Source organism: Cnephaeus nilssonii, assembly GCF_951640355.1.
Source record: "Cnephaeus nilssonii genome assembly, chromosome: 6".
In the NCBI taxonomy this organism is placed as follows: domain Eukaryota; kingdom Metazoa; phylum Chordata; class Mammalia; order Chiroptera; family Vespertilionidae; genus Cnephaeus; species Cnephaeus nilssonii.
The window spans coordinates 629,265-650,231 of record NC_137077.1 but is presented as its reverse complement, the minus strand read 5'-3'; the positions used below and the strand labels follow the sequence as shown (position 1 = coordinate 650,231).

Genomic DNA, 20,967 nt, shown 5'->3' with positions numbered 1-20,967 from the left:
TCTTGTCTGGCTTTCAAGAAAAAACAAGGTACCACAAGGCACCAAACAGATTGAAGAGATAGGAGTGAACACTGACGGCACCAGATGCTGGTGAGGACGTGGAGCAGAGGAACACTTCACTGCTGGTGGGAATGTGACACAGTGCGTCTACTCTGAGACAGTTTCTTACAAAACTAAACACATTTTCACCTTATAATCCGCAATCATGCTCCTTGGTATTTACCCAAAGGAACTGGACACTGACATGCACACAAAAACCTGCACACGGATATTTAAAGGAGTTTTATTTGTAACTGGAGGCATGGTGCATGAATCCGTGCACCAGTGGGTCCCTCAGCCTGGCCTGTGGGATCGGGCTCAAACTGGTTTTCTGACATCCCCTGAAGGGTCCCAGATTGCGAGAGGGTGCAGACCAGGCCGAGGGACCCCACCGGTGCATAATCGGGGCTGGGGAGGGACACAGGAGTTTGGCCAGCCAGGGAGGGACTGTGGGAGGGCTCCAGGGCATGTCCGGCCTGTCTCACTCAGTCCTGATCGGCTAGACCCCAGTAGCAAGCTAACTTACCAGTCGGAGCATCTGCTCCCTGGTGGTCAGTGCACATCATAGCGACTGGTCAACTGTCCCCTGGTGGTCGGTGCATGTCATAGCAAGCGGTTGAGCAGCCTTAGCATAACAGTAGCATAGTATGTTTTGATTGGTTGAATGGACAACCAGACAATTAGCACATTAGACTTTTATTATATAGGATTGTCAAATCTTAATGTAGTTCAGTTTCTGACTTCAAATCTTTGAAGCAAAGATGGACCTTTAGTAAGTACACACCATGTGGAAAAGATAAAATTAGCCCTACTCCTCACTGTACAAAATCAAAGTCCAAACGAGTGAGAGGTCTACAGGTGAAAAAGAATCTACAGAACCATGGAGACAAGATGAGGCTGAACTCCAGTGGGGGTACCTCCCAACTATGATGCCGGAAAAAGGACTCATAAACATGAAAACCTCAAGCTGAGAACATCTGCAGAGTCAAGACAAATGGGGAGATTACTTCAACATACACTGTAATAATGGGTGAACACCCACTAACTGAAGAATTGTAGAATGTAAAAGGAAAATGACCAAAAATCCAAAGGAGAATGGACAAGAGATGTGAACAATTTACCGAAAAGAGAGCCCTTAAAGCTGTGAGATACCAACTACCACCTCCAAGGAAGGAAGAGCATATCTATTGTGAGACAGCACCACTCACCTCACAGACTGGCAGCTTGATGAGGCTTAATCGACCCTTTCAGTCTCAGGCTGCTCCGTGAAGAGGAATTTGGTAAGACTGAGCCAAGCTAACACGCACTGACCATGATCCAGTACCTCACCTCTAGGAACTTACCTTGAAAATGCCCCGTAAACCATATGAAAGTACAAATACATATGGGTAGTTGAAGCAGCATCATTTGAAGTTTGAAAATATTGGCAACCACCTAAACGCCCACCTAGGAGATTGAAGAAATGGGCGTCCACATACACAGGGTGACGGGGTGCCTCAATCACAAAGGCCCCCCAGGGACAGGCAGAGTGACTGCAGGTGGTCCGGGAGAGCAGGTACAGGATGCCACCCTGCGTTAAGAAAGGGAGGTTTGCTTACCTGCTCAGAAGCCCAGGGCAGCCAAGGAAACCAGGGCATTAATGACAAGAAATGGAGGGAGTGACATCCCTGCACAGACCTTGGCCACGGCGACTGACTGGAAAGAATGGGAAGTCAGACCCCAAGACTAAAGCAAACGGAAAGTGTGATCCCAACGATGAATAAAATGAGAAGCACACCACCATCCAGGGGACTAATCCAAGGACAGTGTTTGACCGTGAACCCCAGTCATGGGTACCAGAGTGAAGGCTGCAAAGAGCGGAGCTCTGTTCCACGGGTTTGTTTCCGTAGTCGTATGGCAAAGCGATTCCAAAGCTGGTTACCCTGCTGAGCAAACGCCTGCTGTTGCGGGCGTCAGGGTCTCACGGTGGGAGCCGGGACAGGTGTGGGCTGGGGAGACAAACACAAGCCCATGTACTGGGGGGATTGGAGGTGTCGGCACACACCATTTCTCGTTCACGTGTGTGTGTGCGTGCGTGTGGCACCCTGGCCTGCCTCGCTCCGTCCACAGAAGGACCTAGAAACAGACCTGATCGCAGTGAGCACATTTTGTACCAGATCTTGGTTTGTAAAACCATTTCCTGCCAAAAGGTGCCCTCAGAGAAATGGCTGGTCCCAGGGTGTGGACAGAGGCCTAGAAGAGCGAGAGTGCACACCTTATGCCAAGAAGTAGGACAGTGCTCCAGAAGTTACCATGACGGGGCATGTGACAGCCTGACAGCCCGTGGAGTGAATCCTGCACAATCTGAACACAAATAGATGGGGTGACTCTCAGACCATCAGGCCCAGCAGCAACTCAGACACACATGCCAATAATTGACAAATATTTGAATGCTGAGAAATTATCAATGAGTGACAAATGCCAATCATAGATAAATAACAAGTACTGAGACAAACTGATAAATGGGGGCGGGAAGGACTCACACACACACAGTGCCCAGTGCCGACTGGCAGAGGTGGAGGCCCTGCAGCCTGCTGGCCGCGTGGTCGGCGGGCGCCACGTGTGGCACAGCTGCAGGAGGCCCTGGGCTGGAGGGTCTGCTGTCTGCCAGTCGGCTGCTGTGGAGCCGACAGTGACTGCAGTGTCTTTCCTGGACACACTAGGACCGTGGTTGGCAAACTGTGGCTCGCGAGCCACATGCGGCTCTTTGGCCCCTTGAGTGTGGCTCTTCCACAAAATACCAGGGCCTGGGCGAGTCTATGTTGAAGAAGTGGCGTTAGAAGTTTAAGTTTAAAAAATTTGGCTCTCAGAAGAAATTTCCATCGTTGTACTGTTGATATTTGGCTCTGTGGACAAATGAGTTTGCCGACCACTGCACTAGGGTATTCGGGGGTCCAGGCCATGCAATAGGCAACTCACTCTCGAATGCTCAGACTTTCTTTAGCTTGTCTTTATGCACTTGAGTTGCATGTGTGTGCATGTGGTATGTGTGTGCACACATGTGCAGTGACACCCCATTCTTTGTATTAACTTCGGTGTCAGACACACTTTGGCTACTTAATAAATGTGGTTCAGTAAAGTATAAATGTGCCCTATCTATATATATAAAAGGCTAATATGCTAAGTGTCTGACCGCCTGACTGGTCGCTATGACATTCACTGAGCACCAGGGGGCAGACGCTCAACGCAGGAGCTGCTGTGAGGTGCACTGGCCATTTACAGAGAAACGGCACCGCGGACTTGGCGCCGACAAAGCAACACTTGGCTTCCCCCAAGTGGGACACAGGCCTCGCCACCACTCCAGAGCAACCACCCACCAAATCGCAGCCGACGCTGCCATGGCGCAAAATGCGGCCCCCAGCCCAGCCCAGCCCAGTCCAGAAACAGTGGCCGTGAGCACTGGGTAATGATGTCACATAGCAACGCCTGGCTTCCTCTCCCTAGCGACTAGCCTCCTTGCAGTTTCTTCAGCCCAGGGACTTGCTTTATAGCCAGGTGCAAACATTTTACACTTTAACCAAATGTCTGTGAAGCGTTTTCCCGTGCTTCATCTCATTTGATCCTCACAGAAGTCCTGGAGTAGGCAGATAGGAGACTCAATGGAATCCTACTTTGATTAGCCAGAAAACAGAGATTTAGAAAGCTTAGAAACTTGACTGAAAAGAAGAAATGTGGACCTTGAAAATGACTTCAGGTTTTCTCACTGCACAGAATATAGTCAAACACTGCTGCAGTTAAATAGTTTACCCTTTGTTCTCCCTGCGTGATCTACAATAATAATCTGCTTCGTGTTGATATTTACTGATGTGTTGCTAACAATTACCTAAAAGAGAAGTTGGGGTGCTTCACTGGGCTGGAAAAAGTTTAGCTAAATCAGAAAGCAGGTCTACTTAAGCAAGTTTATTCTAGATATATAAAAGGCTAAGTTGACTCGCGCACGTGCGATACACATAAAGCTCTCGCTAGCGCCAATTGCAAACATGTGTTTCGATCTGTTGTTGATTGTGAATTTGGTTGACACTTCTATTATAGAGAAAGGATGAATAGCGATATTAAAATATTTCTTCTAATTAATTTCCTTTCAATGTGCAAGAATCCATGCACCGGGCCACTAGTTCATCACATAAAAATAAAACCTAGCCCTAGCTGGTTTGGCTCAGTGGATAGAGCATCAGCCTACGGACTGAAGGATCCCAGGTTCGATTCCAGTCAAGGGCACATGCCCAGGTTGCAGGCTTGATTCCCAGGAGGGGGCATGCAGGAGGCAGCCGATCAATGATTCTCTCTCATCATTGATGTTTCTATCTCCCTCTTCCTCTCCCTTCCTCTCTGAAATAAGAAAATATATATATATTAAAAACAATAAAATATAAAACCTAGGTGAAGGCACTCTCTGGAAACATCACATGTAAGATTGCTAAGAAGATGTACAAACTTTAATTCTCATTCCACGTGAACGTGTATGTCTGAAATGTCCTTGCGATGGAACTGCGTCCCTGGGACGATGGGATTCCGGTGGGGGTACTCCATCCCGCAGGTGTGGAGGCTCCGACTTCACAGCTACAGACACGTGACCTTCCCAAAGGCCGCACTTGTTAGGTGCTCAGGCCCCTGGGCAGCAGATGTGGCTGCCCCCCCAAAGCAGCTTCCCAGGGTAGCTGGCTGTGCCCAGGCTGCTCCGTGTCCAGTGCCCACGTGGGGTCCCTGCCTCAGGGGTGGTGAGGTGGCTTCGGCCAGCCTTCCGGGCCCGTGTAGGAGGCACGGCGTGTGTGGCTGTGCCTGTGCTGTTCTTGTCGGGCACTGGGCGTTCCCTCAGGAGGGCCTGAGCCGTCTCTCCAGAAGCACCAGCTTTGTCTGCAGGTTGACGCTGAAGGGAGGCAGTGTGGTCAGGTTCAGACTCACCCCTGTGGTGCCCACGACACTGGCCAGCACCCGGTGTGTGTCCCTATAGAGGGCTAGGTGCCCAGGGGCCGCCTCCATGAGCAGGTGTGTGTAGGCCAGCATGCGCTCCGACCCGGGCTGCAGATCCTCCCTCTTGTCGTATCTGCAAGACAGAACACGTGCACCTGGGCCACGGCCCCACGCCAGCCCCACCACCGGCAGTCACCCACGGCAGGAACAGACCTCCAGCCACCGTTGACCTCCAAGAACCGAGACACGCCCGTCTGTGCAGCAGCCACATCAATGTGCAGGACAACGTCTGGGGAAAACGGTGTGTGTGGTTAGAACTGGGTCCGGCGCCTCTGCCCGAGCTGCAGCGGGTCCCGCACAGCCGAGCACCTACCTGTCTGGGGGGGCACCAGCTCGTGCAGCCGCTGCATGGCCACGCCGCCAGGGTAGTTGAAGTGGGACACGTACAGAGCCGTGGCCGAGTGGGCGGCGTTCAGCACGAGGTGCCCGAGCACGAGGAGGGAGCCTGCTCTGTACAGCCAGGACTTCCTGCAGTTGTTCAGCCTGAGAAGAGCAGTCGTTTCGTGGAGAGTGAGTGACAGCAACGGGTGGGAGAAATGCCACCACGAATGTGAACCTGCTGGTCCCTCCGCTGAGTCCTAACGAGGTTCATCCCAGGTAGGTATATAAATTACTAAACTGGGTCAACTACCTTGCAGTTTTTCTCTGAAAGTCCACCCAAAATGACAATCTAAAATTGACATCAGAATGTGAAACACCCCGAGTTATGACTTAGATTCGAGCACAGCCCCGAGACCAAACACTGAATGCCGTGTGGCTTGTAAGGGAGCCGGCAGACATGACGAGGCAGAGGCCACAAGAGACCTGAGCTGTGGAGAGAATACTGTCGCCTGGGCTATCAGAGGGTGCTGGCTTCTGTCAACTCAGGGGACCCTTGACCTGACTCCGCTCAGGCCCTGCCGAGCCCTTCTCAACCCGGCGCTGGCCGAGCAGGACTGCAGAGCCTGTGTGTGAGCGACGTCACCGCCGCCCGTCTTCACTGTGCTCCAGCCCAGCCTGGGGGAGGGGGGGGGGGGCCCTGGGCCGCTCACGGGCAGTGACTGCAGAGCTTGCGTCTGAGTCTTGTTTCTGCCTTTTGAGATGCAAACCCACCACCCAAACCTTCACCCTGGTCCCGGGATCCACGTCCAGGAGTAACTGCTGTGTCCCTGTGGGGGGAGGGAGGCCCCAATGCACCGCTGCCTCCTGCCAGACACAGCTTGTCCCTCTCTCCAGGCCCCACCCACCTGCTCTGCTGCCCCCACGCGGACTATTGGTCGGGGAGGGTGAGTTCAGTGCACGGCACCCTCCCCCCCACTGCAGGGCTTCACGGGAGGACTCCACGCTCACAAGTGGCTGGCTGGGAGTGATGAACGGGGGCCCCTTCCTCAGCCCCAAGGCGAGCCAGCCCGGCGCTCTGAGCAGCCCTTCCTCACCTGACCCCGCCTCACCCTCCCTCCTGCTGCCCCCAGTGACCGAGCCTGGAGCTCAGCACAGCCCCGCGCAGACAGGCCTGGGACACGCGTCCGGGTTAACGGGACAGACGGACCAAGCAGCGCCACTGGCCAGTGCGGGCCCTTCCGGACCCGGCTTGGCCCAAAGGCCGCTGCACTGGAGACAGCGGGGCCGCCGTTTCCCTTGCAAACCGCCCCTTTGAGCCTCGGTAGCCCGTGGGCGGGGAGCCAGCACTCACAGGTAGGCACAGCCCCGGGCGGCCACGGCGTTCAGCAGGGGGAAGGTGTAGATGATGAAACGCAGCTCCTTGTGGGGGAGCAGCGAGTACAGGGCCACGAACCCCAGTGCCGGCAGGAGCAAGGCCAAGGCCCTTCTGTCCACAAGGCCCAGGGGCACGAACAGCAGGCTGCTGCCCAGGCCCCGCGGCAGGGCCGAGTAGAAGTACCACAGCAGGGGTGAGGTCTGCGTGGGAGGGTCAAGGAGGCCACGTGTCAGCGATGGTCATGCATCCTGTCAGTCGGTTCAGGCCAGGAGCACAGGGAAGACACAGCCCTGACAGGTGTCTCTGTCCGGGGTGCCCCGGACCCCTGGGCCTCAGGTCACCACGTGGTCCCCTTCACTCGGGGACAGAGGCCCGGACCTGGGCCTGGGCAGCAGCACCACGTCCAGGGAACGGTCACCAGGCTGTGCAGGGCTTTTCCCTCCCCGTCCTTTTTCTCCGTGGAAACCACTGTCCTGGGTGATGGGTGTGCTGGGGACTCGGCCCAGTTCTTTCTTCGGGTTTAAATCCCACAACGAAGCACCAGAAAGCAGAGCCACGGGACCGAGGGGGAAGCTGGGGCTCCAAACGCAGGCGGTTTCCACAGGGTGGGCAGGACCGGAGCAGACCCCAGCCCCGCGCTGCGGGGTCTCCTGGGTGGACAGGGTGAAGGTGCCGGTCCTGGTGCTATAGCCGCTGCCTCACCCCCCTCAGGTGCCCCGTTGGGTGAGAGAGCTCCTCGCCTGGCCTGAGCGAGGCCCTGGCCGCCGGCACCCTGCCCCGCGGGCCGTCCCACAGCAGCAGGTAAAGGATACGCCCCAGTTGGAGCTTTTGTTCTGGACGGTGTTATACCAGAGCACAGTTCCTTCCGGCCACACGAGGTAGCGCCAAAAACAGGAGTCCACAGCCACCGTCAGTCCTGGCAAAGCAACGGGCTCCTCAGGAGAGGACAGCACCTGGGCTCAGCCTGCGACCAGGCTGCTGGGGGGGAGGGCAGCCCGTGTCCCGTGTCCCAGGTCCTAGGCCCACGTCCCCACGAGCCATCAGCTTCACAGGAAGGAACTGGCGTGTGGGACCTCGGTCCCACAGGGCATCTTCCTGTGGTCACATGACCTGGGCGTAGCGGGGGGGGGGGGGGCGGGGGGGGAGTGCCTTTGGGGATGCTCAGGCAGCATGGCAAGGACTTTCTGATGCTGCTTAGATTTCAAAGGAATTTTGTTTAGTGACAAAACCCAACCCTCCCACCTCTTCCTCATTTCTGAAACGAGAGCAAGTACTACCTCCGGGCGGAGGCGGCACTCCGACTCACCGAGGCAGAGCAGGCCGGCGGGCACGGCGCAGCGCAGGGCCCTGGCCACGGACAGCCGCCGGGTGCACAGCAGCAGCAGCAGCACGAGGCCCAGGAGCAGGCTCAGCTCGGCCCGGAAGACCAGGATGGCCAGCGCCGAGAGCCGGATGAAACGGGCCCACCGCTGCTGCAGCCAGGCCGCCAGGGCCAGCAGCACTGTGAACGCAAGGCGCACCTTTACCCCTCGTGGGAGAGCCACGCAGAGCCACCGAGGCAGCCAACACCGCTCAGGACCAGGCCCCCACGCAGGCCGGGCCCCCCAGGACCGTCCCGCCCCTGCCCCTGCCCCGCATCCTGCACCGTCACACAGCCCGGACCCCGGGGTATCTCCAGAGCCCGGGGCTCCGTGCGCAGTGCCCACTGCGGCCGTCCTCCCGTCCTCCACTCCAGTCCTGCTACGCTCAGCACGTCCTGCTGGCTCCGCCCACAGTTCACGGGGAATGGCGCCCTGCTCACCACCTCCCCCACCGTGTCCAGCAGAGGACCCCTCCCCAGGGCCAGGCCACGCCCTACCGGGTCAGCACAGACCCCCAAACCCACCCATCCATGGCCTCCCTGTGGCCCCCCAATCTGCCTGGGGCGCCGCCAGAACACCCAGAGCGAGTCACCATCTGCCCCAGTCCCTGCACAGGGGGCCGTCACCTGCCCCGGTCCCTGCACAGGGAGCCGTCACCTGCCCCGGTCCCTGCACAGGGGGCCGTCACCTGCCCCGGTCCCTGCACAGGGGGCCGTCACCTGCCCCGGTCCCTGCACAGGGGGCCGTCACCTGCCCCGGTCCCTGCACAGGGGGCCGTCACCTGCCCCGGTCCCTGCACAGGGGGCCGTCACCTGCCCCGGTCCCTGCACAGGGGGCCGTCACCTGCCCCGGTCCCTGCACAGGGGGCCGCCACCTGCCCCGGTCCCTGCACAGGGGGCCGCCACCTGCCCCGGTCCCTGCACAGGGGGCCGCCACCTGCCCCGGTCCCTGCACAGGGGGCCGTCACCTGCCCCGGTCCCTGCACAGGGGGCCGTCACCTGCCCCGGTCCCTGCACAGGGGGCCGTCACCTGCCCCGGTCCCTGCACAGGGGGCTGTCACCTGCCCCGGTCCCTGCACAGGGGGCCGTCCCGGGTGCGCCCTCTCCTGGAAGTGTACCTCCACCCGGCTGAGAGCAGACGCCACTGCGTCCCCGGCTGTCCTGTCACCAGGGCTGTCCTGTCACTGTCCTGTCCTGGGCGTTTCTACGACGGCCCACAGGGAGCAGCGATCGCCTGGCAGGCGCTCCTCAAAGGACACTCACCCGTCACCTGGCAGGGGTGCCCCGAACCCGGCGAGAGGAGCCATCGTGGGGCCTGACGGGCGTCAACTACGTACCCACGGGCAGCGCCAGCACGTTGGGGAGCGTCCGCGTGCAGTAGAACATCAGGTGGAACTGCGTGGCCGTCATCCAGCAGAACATGGTGGCCGCCGTGGCCCCGAAATGCCGTCGCACCTCCTTTTGCAGAGTCCAGAGTCCAAAGATCACCCCGAGTCCAAGGACGGCTCTGACTAAACACAGAGCGACAGGTGTGTGACCGGCCACGCCGTCTTTGATGCCAACTTGCAGTGGTCGGTCGGTGACCCGCTGACAGGACAACAACCCTGAGGGGAGGGTCTTTGGTGTTAAACACGACTGCATGTGGGGAACGGAAGGCCCGGCCCCAACACTTCACTGCGACTGTGAGACGCGGGCAGGGCAGGCAGGGTCTGTGCCAGGGTGCCGCGCCCGAAACTGGCACCAGAAGCCCTCACCTGGCCGGGTCACCTCCAGCGCCACCTGCTCAGACAGGTCCCCACCCTCCCGCCTGGGGCTCCCCGGCGCCCCCGCGACCAGCCGCATGTCCAGCTGCCGGTGTGACTGCAGACTGCGGCCTCCTAGGCTGCCTTCGGGAGCCCAGCGGCTGCTCCTCGGGATCTGGCTGGGTCACAGCTCGCCGTCAGGCCACACAAATGCGCAGAGAGGACGTACGTGCTGGCGTCCGTGGGGGAATGTGAACGCGGTCTGGGTTTGGACGCAACAAAAACACACTGAACTGGAACGACGGCGCTCCTGGCTGGAAACGGAGGCTGCAGAGCTCGGGGCAGAGAAAAACCCAGAAGGCTCTGCACCGGCAGCCTCCTGCGGGCGGGAAGGCGCAGGCACCCTCGTTTCACAGGCGCGAGGGGCGCTCGGCTGGGTTCCCTGTCCCGGGTCGCACCCCAGAAAGGGCTGACGTCCGACCTCGACCGGTGTCCGAAGCGCCTGCTGAGTGGCCGAGGCAGCCAGGCCCCAGGTGGACACGGAGCGGGGCGGCCCCGGCTGGCGGCGGCCACCAGACCCCGCCACAGCCCTTACCTGTCAGCTGGGAGTAGAACTTGGACGTGCCCAGCAGAGAGAGCGCGCAGACCACGGGGCTGGACAGCGCCGCGAGGACCAGCGGCCCGAGGAACGTCCTGGGGACCACGCCCGGGAACGCCAGGTGGTCGTACTGCGGGGGAGGCCGGGTCAGCGCGGGCGGGGCGCCGGGGCGCGGCCGCGGGGCGCGGGCGCGGCCTCACCTGCTCCACGTCCAGCCGGTGGTAGAGCAGGTCGTGCGCGGCCTGCAGGCTGAAGCTCTCCTCCACCTTCGTGTAGGGGCAGGCGGCCAGGTGCACGGCGGCCACGGCCACCAGCAGCCCCAGCAGCCGGCGCTGCCGGCCCGAGCCCCGCGGCCTCTTCCCCGCCATCCTGGGCGGCAGCTCCCGCGCGCCCCTCGGGGACCCTCCGCGCGGCGGCTCCGGGGCGGCTCCCAGGAAGAATGGGGGCGCCCCCTGCAGGGCGTGGGCTCCGGGCGGCCACACCGGGAGGGTCGCAGCGTCCGTCGGCCTCACAACACGTCACAGCAAAGACCTGACCGAGGCCGGCCGCGCTCGGGGCGCCGGGGGAACGCGGGTTCCGGGGCCCGGGGAGGAGGCGAGGAGGCCGGCGGCGGCCCACGTGGACACGCGCGCAAAGGCCGCGGGAGCTTCGGCTCGGGACCCCCGCCGCCCGCCCGAGGCCCCGCCCGCGGCAGCGCACGCTGACCTCGCCGTCCGCGGCGGAACTGGGGCGGCGGAAGCCGGGAAGCGGGGCGCGGGGAGCCCTTGCCCGACTCTGACATGGCCGCCAGGGCCCGGCCGGCGCCGCGGGCGCCCCGATCGCCCGGAGTAAAGATGGCGCCGGGGGCGGCCCCCGCGGACGCTGACCCGGGGCCTCCCTATTGGCCACCTCGTGGCGAGCCCTGATTGGGCCACATGGGGACGGGGAGGATTCTCCCGGCCAATGGCGTCGCGAGGGCTGGCGGGGGGCGGGGCCCAGCCCGGCGCCGTCAAGTAGCCCCGGGAACCGCGGGCGCGGAGCCGGTGGGCGGCGGAGGCCGGAGAGCGCGCCGTTTCCCGACTCGGCCGGTGCCGCTCGGCCGCCATGCGCCCCCCGGCCCGGGCCGCGCTGGGGCTGCTGCTGGGGCTGCTGCTGGGGCTGCCCCGCGAGGCCTCCCCGAAGCCGACGCCCTGCAAGCGCTGCCGGGAGCTGGTGGACAAGTTCAACCAGGTGGGCCGCCCGGGGACCGGACCGGGCCACCCCGAGGGGTCGGGCCACCCGTCAGGGGCCGGGGACACCCCATATGGACCGGGACACCCCTTCATGGGCCGGGGACACCCCATATGGGCGCAGGTTACCCCCGAGGTGGCCCTGGTTACCCCGAGGTGTACGTGGTCACCCCACCAGGGACGGGGAGCCTGAGCCCATGCCCCCGCCCCCCGCAGGGAATGGTGGACACGGCGAAGAAGAACTTCGGCGGCGGGAACACGGCCTGGGAGGAGAAGTCGCTGTCCAAGTACGAGTCCAGGTGGGTGCCCGCTCCGAGCACTGCTGTCCGGGGCACGGCCCCCACCCGGCGGCCATCCAGGGGTCCCTGCAGCGTGGCCACCTGTGCTCTGGCCTGGAGCCGACCCGCTGGCCGTAGCTGGCCCTCTGGCTCCCGGTCCACACAACAGACAGGCTGGCCTCTCCGAGGGGGACAGAGTCCATCCCACGAGCTGTCAGCCGCTGGCTTCCCCTCTGTCCACAGCTCCACCCACCAGCTTCAGGGTTTCCCCTGGGGACCCCCCTGACTGCCCATCACCCTGAAGATAGAGAGGCCTCCCTGACACCCACCCCCTCCAACCAGTTCAGTCCTCTGCATAGCACCTCGCATGGACACATGGCCCCTGGTGGGGACTCAGCACCTCCCTGTAGGAGGGCTGACCGGGGGCTGGGCTGACCGGGGGCCGGGCTGACCGGGGGCCGGGCTGACTGGGGGCTGGGCTGACCGGGGGCTGGGCTGACCCGGGGCTGGGCTGACCGGTGCTGGGCTGACCGGGGGCTGGGCTGACCGGTGCTGGGCTGACCGGGGGCTGGGCTGACCGGTGCTGGGCTGACCGGGGCTGGGCTGACCGGGGGCCGGGCTGACCGGGTGCTGGGCTGACGGGTGCTGAGCTGACCGGGGGCTGGGCTGACCGGGGGCTGGGCTGACGGGTGCTGAGCTGACCGGGGGCTGGGCTAACCGGGTGCTGAGCTGACCGGGGGCTGGGCTGACCGGTGCTGGGCTGACGGGGGGCCGGGCTGACCGGGGGTCGGGCTGACCCGGGGCCGGGCTGACCGGTGCCGGGCTGACCGGGTGCCGGGCTGATGGGTGCTGGGCTGACCGGGTGCTGGGGCTGACTGGGTAATGGGCTGACTGGTGCTGGGCTGACGGGTGCTGGCCACTTCCTTGCAGCGAGGTCCGCCTGATGGAGATCGTGGAGGGCCTGTGTGGGAGCAGCGACTTCGAGTGCAACCGCCTGGTGGAGGAGCACGAGGAGCAGCTGGAGGCCTGGTGGCTGCGGCTGTGAGTGTCCGCCGCTCCGCGGTCACGGAGCCACCACAAATGCTTTCTTTTCAGGCGTGACTTTGAAGTAATGTCACCCTCGGGAAAGTGACAGAAGCCGGTCAGAGGGCGTCCGCACACCGGCTTCTTCCCACCCCCGGCCGTCTGCGGGGTGACCCAGCGAGGAGAGGGGAGGGGTTGCAAGAGGCTGGGAGCGTGTACGGCGGTGACCTGCAGCTTTGCTCTAAGACACGCGTGTGCGAGGTTTAACGAACACTTTTAACTCCCTAGGAAGAAGGAGCACCCTGACTTATTTGAGTGGTTTTGTGTGAAAACGCTGAAAGTCTGCTGTTCTCCGGGAACCTATGGCCCCGACTGCCTCGGTACGTTTCCTGGCGAGACCCCGAGTTACCCGCGTCGATTCCCCAGGGGTAGGACCTGGGGCGCTGCCTCCTCCGAGCCCACCTGAGGGTTCCTGCTGACGCCCTGCCCGGTGCCGGCCCGCGTGTGGGAGGCGGCTCCGTGGCCCTGGCCACCTCTCCTCACAGCAAAGGCCCATCTGTGGGGCCGCGGCCAGTGGGCGGCTGTGCCTCGGGGTGGGTCAGGGCTAAGCCCCCTGTGGTTGGGCATCACCAAGTCACTCCCGTGGCCGCCGGACAGCGTGGCGCGGTTTTCACGGTCAGGCCCTCTCACTGACCGGAGCCGCCTCCTGCCTGCCTTTCCCGCTTTCTGGTGGCGTGTGGCCACCTCCGGACGGTCTTGCTGTCCATCAGCTCCACGCCCCCCGGTGTGAGCATCCTCGGTCTGAGCCTCAGGCGAGGCTGCCCCGACGCCCTCTCCGCGTTCCTCAGGCGGCGTGCCGGCTCCAGGGGTAAAGCTGGGATTGGGTTTTGGCAGAAGGCTGCACCGAGTGAGCGACATGGCGCTGGCTCTGTGAGGACGGGCCTGGCTGCCTCCTGCGTGCACCTGATGGCTCTGTCCCCACAGCGTGCCAGGGCGGGTCCGAGAGGCCCTGCAGCGGGAACGGGCGCTGTAGCGGAGACGGCAGCAGGGAGGGCGACGGGTCCTGCCAGTGCCACCCGGGCTACCGCGGGGCCCTGTGCACCGACTGCGTGGACGGCTACTTCAGCGCGCTGCGGAATGAGACGCACAGCGTCTGCACAGGTACCGCGGCCCGCCCAGGCGTGCAGGGGCAGGGGAGGGACAAGACCAAGGCGCCGGGTGGTCGCACTTCCTGTCCCTAAACAACCGCCGGGAGAAGTGTCCCTTTCCTCCTGGCCCCTAGGGGACAGCTCGGTGGCAGTTCTGTGACACCCACGGGGTCTTTTCTCGTGCCCGGGCGGGCGCCTGGCGTGTTCTAGTGCAGGGCCTGCCCCCCTGCGCCCTCCTGCAGGACGCCAGCCCTGGGTCCCTGCTGAGTGTCCCAGGTGCATGTGGCGTGGGGTGCAGAGGCCGGGGTGCCTGCTGTCACTCAGGCCGAGCCCCGCCCGTCACTGAGGAGACGGGGCGGGAGGGGGTGGGGGCCGCACGGAGGACCTCCTGGTCCTAGGCCCTCCGCGAGGACACGCCATCCTGCTCACCCCGGTGTTGGAGGTGGGTCTTCCTACCTGGTCTTCGGGGCCGTCACCTGGGCTCCCCCTCAGTGACTTTACAGGCAGACACCCTCTCCGCGGTGATCGGCCCCCTGACCACTCGGTGCCGTGGGCGGGCGCCCTCCTTGGCGGCTCGCTGACTGGCTGCTGGGGGAGGGCTGTAAGTTCGCGGCTGGCGGCACGTCAGCGCGTGTTCTCCTCGGAGGGAGACCCCACGTGCAGGAAGCCACGCTGGTCCCCTACTGACGGCGCCCCCTCTGCCTTCCAGCCTGCGACGAGTCCTGCAAGCTGTGCACGGGCCCGACCAGCAGGGACTGCACCCAGTGCCAAGTGGGCTGGGCCCCGGAGGACGGCGCCTGCGTGGGTGAGGCTGCTGGCCCGCCGGCTCCTCCTCCCCACCCTGCCCTCCCACCGCCCGGGGGCTGCCCTCCCACCGCCCGGGGGCTGCCCTCCCACCGCCCGGGGTCTGTCCTCCCACCGCCCGGGGTCTGTCCTCCCACCGCCCGGGGTCTGCCCTCCCACCGCCCGGGGTCTGTCCTCCCACCGCCCGGGGGCTGCCCTCCCACCGCCCGGGGTCTGCCCTCCCACCGCCCGGGGTCTGCCCTCCCACCGCCCGGGGTCTGCCCTCCCACCGCCCGGGGTCTGTCCTCCCACCGCCCGGGGTCTGCCCTCCCACCGCCCGGGGGCTGCTGTGCCTTCCCCAGGGGCTGCCTGTGACACTCCCGAGGGGACTTGGGGGCACGGTGGCTCTGACCTCCCACACGCCCTCTCAGGGTCCGGCTGGAGGCCTGGACTCGCACGCGGTGTGTTGGCTGCGGGCTGGGTGCAGACAGGAGCCCCTCGTGTGGTTTCCTTCAGCCCCACAGCCTGCGCTCCGGCTGGGAAGGGGCCCCCCAGCCGTCCTGCGGCTCCGACCTGGTTCATAAGAGGCCGATGTGGGCGGCGAGTGGGGGTGCTGATGCAGGGCACCTGGGCTCTGAGGGTGCAGCGGGCCTGCCAGTCCAGGCCTCCCCTCGCACTTCTGTCCCTGAACCCCTGGGGGCTGCACTCGCCGTCGGGCGTCTGCCTGGCCCGTCCCTGGGCTGCAGAGGAGGCCGCGCTTCCTGACGCCCCTGCCCGGGCTCTGCTTGCCGCCGGCATGTCTCCTGCTGCCCCGCGCCCAGCCTGTGGCCACCCTTTCCTTTGGCTCCAGCTCGCCCGAGCACAGGCTCCGCCCCCCCAAGCCCTGCAGGCTCCCCCCCCACCTGCAGGTTCCTCCCCCACCTGCAGGTTCCCCCCCTTTGAGGTCCCCCCCCCTGCAGGCTCCTCCCCCAGCCCTGCAGGTCCCACCCCCATCCTGCAGGCCCCCAGCCTCCCCCCCTCCTGCAGGCTCCCCCCCCACCTGCAGGTTCCTCCCTCACCTGCAGGTTCCCCCCCTTCAGGTCCCCGCCCCCTGCAGGCTCCTCCCCCAGCCCTGCAGGTCCCACCCCCAGCCCTGCAGGTTCCCACCCCCATCCTGCAGGCCCCCAGCCTCCCCCCATCCTGCAGGCTCCCACCAGTATCACGGGCGTCTCTGCCCCAGCCCTCAGAGCTGTGTGGCCTTAAGCCAGCCAGGCCGTGTGCCCATGTCCAGTGCGGGGTAGGGGCGCATGTGATCCCCTCCCCGAGCCCGGCCTGGCTGCAGGGCTTGTGCGAGGCCGTGAGGAAGGTGCTCACCCAGCACCCGTCCCTCATAGTGACCCTGCCTGGTGGCACGTGGTCCCTGTCCCCTCCCAGCGGCCACTCTCTTCCCCGGCCTGGCCCTGGGCGTCCAGCTCTGGGTCCCGCGGGGCAGGCCGCTGGCTCACAGGGATGTTGGTTGCAGATGTGGACGAGTGCGCGGCCGAGACGCCCCCCTGCAGCGCGCAGCAGTTCTGCCAGAACGTCGGCGGCTCCTTCCAGTGCGAAGGTGTGGCCCGGCCCCTCCCTCTAAACGCTCCTCTGAGCTCTGGCTTCTCAGCGACCCTGTGCTCTTCCTCCTTTACAAGCCCCGGGGGGCAGTCCAGGTCGCAGGCATTTCCTGCAGAAAACCCAGAACGTGCGAATGGGCTGTCAGGAAGGTTCTAGAAGGCGTTCCAGAGAGGGGGAGCCTCGCGTGTCTACGCGGTCCCCACGGCCTCCTGTCGGGCACGGGCTGCGGTGGTGACTGTCTCCGTGTCACCCCTGCCTCGGCCGCGATGTGGCCCCATCGGTCGTTCTCACGCGCTTCCCTGCCGCGGGGTCACTGTCCAAATTGCTCGGTCAGGGCCATGGCTTTAGGGCCTCGGGGCCGACGGCCGTGCCAGCGGGAGGCTGCCTGTCCCTGTCTGGACAGCACGAGCCCTTCCTGTCCGACGGGACCGGCACGGCCCTGGCTGCCCGTGCGCGTCGAGAGGGTCCCGAGCTCGAGGGTGTGTGGAGAAAGCTGCCCCCCCAGGTCCCCGCATTCCCGTCCTTTGGGCCTTAGCTCCAGGCACATCGCGGCGTAGATCCCTCGTCCGTCCTTTGCCGGGAGACAGGTGGGGTGTGCGGAGCGCCCCGTCAGCCCCCGCGCCACGGATGCGGGCACCTGTTCTCGGGCTCGGGGGTTCAGACCCCGGCTGCCCCCGGAGGCCGGGCGGCTGCTGTCACAGTCCCTCTTGTTTCTAGAATGTGACCCCACCTGTGCGGGCTGCACGGGGAAGGGCCCGGGGCAGTGCAAGGAGTGCATCGCCGGCTACACCGAGGAGAGCGGCCAGTGTGCAGGTCAGCGCGCTGTCCGCGGGGCGAGGGAACCCGGCCGAGGGACCCGCGGGAACGGCCACGCGCCGGGGGACGGCACCGGCTCAGGCTCCCTGCAGCCCCCGGGTCTCCAGAGAGGCAGAGGCGGGGGGCGGGGACGCCAGGGCTGCCCAGGTGCCCACACGGCTGCTGACCGGCTGCGGCCCTGCCCTCGTGCTCTGTCCAGCCTCGCGCCCACATTGGCTCTCAGCTCCCGGGGGCATCCCCGAGGCTGGACTGCGGGGCCTCGGGTTCTGGGCTCCTGCCTGCAGCTCCCCTGGGCCTCGCCTCTGCTTTCCTCCCGGAGAGCCCCGTCCTGGAGCCGCGTGTTACTTCTCTCCCCGCCGCTCCTCTGGCTGGCGTTTCTGAGTCTTGGGCATCTGTGTGCACGCGTGTGTGTGTGTGTGTGTGTGTGTGTGTACGTGAACCTCATCATCTGCAGTGTGTTCACGTGTGAGTGAACCTCCTTGCGTAAGTGTGTGTGCGCGCGCACGTCCGTGTGTGTGTGTGTGTGTGTGTGTGTGTGTGTGTGTGAGAGAGAGAGAGAGACGAACCCCGTCACCTGCGGTGCGTCCCATGCGTGTGCGTGCGTGTGTGACGAACCCCGTCACCTGCGGTGCGTCCATGTGTGTGCGTGCATGTGTGACAAACCCCCGTCACCTGCGGTGCGTCATGCGTGTGTGACGAACCCTGTCACCTGCGGTGCGTCCATGCGTGTGCGTGTGTGTGTGACGAACCCCGTCACCTGCGGTGCATCCATGCGTGTGCGTGTGTGTGTGACGAACCCGTCACCTGCGGTGCGTCCGCCCAGTGCATGGCTTATGCAGGGACTTGCTTTCAGATGTGGACGAGTGCTCGCTGCCAGAGAAGCCCTGTCTGAGGAAACACGAGAACTGCTACAACACGCCTGGCAGCTACGTGTGCGTGTGCCCGAAGGCTTCGAGGAGACGGAAGACGCTTGTGTGCAGGCACCGCAGCCAGCGGGGGAGGGTGAGTGTGGGGAGGTGTCCATGCAGCTGGCCCGCTGCCCTCTGCCCTGGGGGTCATGGGCCCCACACGGAGCTCCCCAGTTAAATTCACATGGAAAGCCGGAAAGCGGTCCTTGGCAGTGGCAGCCGGGTTCCTGGCAGCAGGGGGGGCGGGGGGGGGGGTTCTCTGTGGGAACAGAGCTCCCTGCACAGACAGGAGGTGGGAGATGCCAAGTGAAGCCCTGAACCATGAAGGTCAGGAGATGCTGCAGAGAAAGATGGGCTGGGGGGCGGGGGGCCTGAGGAGGGGGGGCGGGGCATGAGAAGGGGAGGGGCCTGGGAGGAGGGGCGGGGCCTGTGGAGGAGGGGCGGGGCCTGGGAGGAGGGGATGGGCAGGTCTGCAGACTCCTCAGGGCTCCTGGGTGGCAGTCCTGGAGGCTGGAAGTCAGACCCGGGCTCTGCTCCCTCCAAAACCCTGGTCCTCGGCTGCAGCTGTGTGTGTGTGTGGGGGGGGGCAGGCGGGCGGGGGGTTTGGACGGCACCATCTTGTGGGGGCACAGTTCCTCCCGGACGTCTGTGAAGCCCTAGAAGCAGATGGGGGTGAAGAAGCAGTGTCCACAGGGACGCTGGTGGGGTGTCCAGCCTGAATCCGCTGTGACGGGCTCTGCCCGAGTCCCAGGCAGGACGCAGGAGCGAGCGCAGGCAGCGCGGCACGGGGGCCCAGCCACCCCGCCCCCCCCGTTGATGGTTTTACCCGGAACCTGTTTGTTCCTGACAGCAGTCACAGAGGAGACCCCCACACAGCCGCCCTCCCGCGAAGACCTGTGAGGAGCCGGCGGAAGCCAGATCCCCTTAAGTTATTTAGGCCGACGCCCCGGGCGCCCGCCCGCCCGCCCTGAGCCTCGCCCCGTCTCCAGGCCCCGGGAGAAGCTGCCTTCAAAACGGTTGATGCTCACTGGCCCTTTAAAAAGCTGCATTTTTGGTTCTTCTTAAACAGATTTGTCTATTTTGATACCGTTCTTTATAATAAAACTAACCACTGAAGGTAGGCCTAGAGCACGTGTGGGTTGGTCTCACTGGGAAGTGGCGCTGTGGCTGCACCTGTCCTGCGGGAGCCGTGACTGCTGAGGCCTGCGGGGCACAGGCAGGAGAGCCCTGCAGCCTCGGGGCCCCGTGCCCCCTCCCGGCACCCACCTCACCCTCAAGTTCAACCAAAATCTTCATCGGGTGCTGTCAGGGGCCAACCTGTGGGCTCCCTAGAGGGAGTGGTTGAGGGATCCAGAGAGTAGGGGCCCTCGGGCGGGGCAGCCAGCATTGGGGTTCTCAGAACCCCTGAGGAAGGGCAGGCTGTGGGATGGGGAGGCTGGCTTGGGCGACCCCCCTGCCCCCGTGTTCTCAGGTCAGTGGGGCAGGCGGATGCCTCCGGCTCCCCATCTCCGCCTCTCAGCTCCGTGCCCTGCGTGTCTGTCTGTCTGTGGGGGACGCGGAGCTGCCAGCCCCAGGCTGGGGACCCTGAGCTCCTAGAGGGACCTGGAGTCTGGTGGGCTCGGCAGGGGACTGACTGGGAGCCACATGGGCATTCACCGCCGACACCATGGTGCCAGCCGAGGGGGGTGGCTGGGTCGGCCCACAGGGCAGAGCGGATGGTGGGAGAGGTCACCCCAGAGGAGTGATGGCCAAGGGTGTGGAGGGGAGCGGGGGTCCGGCTGTGGGTCCCTGGCGACCCTGGAGGGGGTGGAAGCCTGTGGGCGGGGCGGGGCTGGAGGAGGGAGCGCCAGGTGAGCGCTGGGGCAGGCAAGGGGGGGGGGGGGGTGGCGGGCCTGGCGCTGGTGCAGGCGCTGGCGGGCGGGTGGACACGGAGGCCGAGTGCCCTGGGGAGGAGGGTGGGGCAGGCGACTCCCTGGAGGGGGACAGGCGGGAGGGGAGGCAGGCGGCGGCCCAGGCCAGCTCCCAGGGAGGGCCAGGCCATGCTGAACAGTCTCTGGTCAGCCAACCCCCAGGCGGGCCTCACGGCCCAGGGAGCAGAACTGACCCCCCCCCCCCCCCCCGCCCCATTCCAGCCGGAACCCAGGGAATCGCAGGCCTTGGGGGAGCCACAGGACTGGACCTGTGGCCACTGGGTGGCGCTGACTGCCCATGCACGGCCCAGTCACCCAGAGAGCCGCCCCCACCCCCCTGGCCTGTGGGCACAGGTGTCCCCTCCTGAGGAACTGGCAGCGCCGGGCAGTGGAGAGGGGGCCTGTGTCCCTGCAGCTGGCGCCCCCTCCTGGCCCCGGGTCTGGGCCCCTGTGGGACCTGTGGGGCCTGGGGAGGCACAGGGCCAGGCTGGCCCTTACTGGCTCTGCTCTGGGTCCCCCACGTGGGGCCCCCTGGCCCCTTCCCTCCCCCCTCCCTCCCTCCCTCCCTCCCTCCCCTGGGCTCTGCTCAGCTGCCCCCTCAGAGCACTGCCCTGGCCCCTCTCCAAGTCACATTCTCTGAGGGGATGCGGCTCCTTGGAGAGACCCCAGCCTCAGGCTTGTCCTCTGGATGCGGAGGGAGGGACACCTGGCCTGCGGTGGGGGTGGGGGTGGGGGTGGGGGTGGGCCTGACCCCAGCAGGACCTCGCCAGGCTAGGCCAGGGGTGAGGGGCGCAGCCAGGGCCCTGGGACCGCGGTGGTTGAGGGTCCGTGGGCTGTGGTGCAGGGACGTGGGTTCTGGGG

The 20,967-nt window shown here is 64.6% G+C and overlaps 2 protein-coding genes across 2 annotated transcripts; one reads left to right on the top strand and one right to left on the bottom strand.

Annotated features, from left to right (window-relative positions):
• Positions 1-132: 132 nt before the first annotated feature.
• On the bottom strand, positions 133-11,262 carry ALG12 (ALG12 alpha-1,6-mannosyltransferase). The gene is made up of 9 exons (XM_079774573.1): positions 10,646-11,262; positions 10,443-10,575; positions 9,443-9,616; positions 8,052-8,246; positions 7,558-7,661; positions 6,722-6,945; positions 5,363-5,532; positions 5,203-5,278; positions 133-5,122 (listed from the first exon to the last, which is right to left on the bottom strand). Exons 1-9 carry the CDS (start codon positions 10,811-10,813, stop codon positions 4,891-4,893), a joined length of 1,476 nt encoding a protein of 491 aa, XP_079630699.1. The 5' UTR covers positions 10,814-11,262; the 3' UTR covers positions 133-4,890.
• A 178-nt stretch (positions 11,263-11,440) lies between these two features.
• CRELD2 (cysteine rich with EGF like domains 2) lies at positions 11,441-19,473 on the top strand. The gene is given in 11 exon segments (XM_079774574.1): positions 11,441-11,654; positions 11,870-11,952; positions 12,862-12,972; positions 13,243-13,334; positions 13,939-14,115; positions 14,812-14,907; positions 16,387-16,470; positions 17,190-17,285; positions 18,142-18,231; positions 18,234-18,290; positions 19,047-19,473. Coding segments are annotated over 11 exon segments (1,062 nt in total). The 5' UTR covers positions 11,441-11,528; the 3' UTR covers positions 19,097-19,473.
• The last annotated feature ends 1,494 nt before the right edge of the window (positions 19,474-20,967 follow it).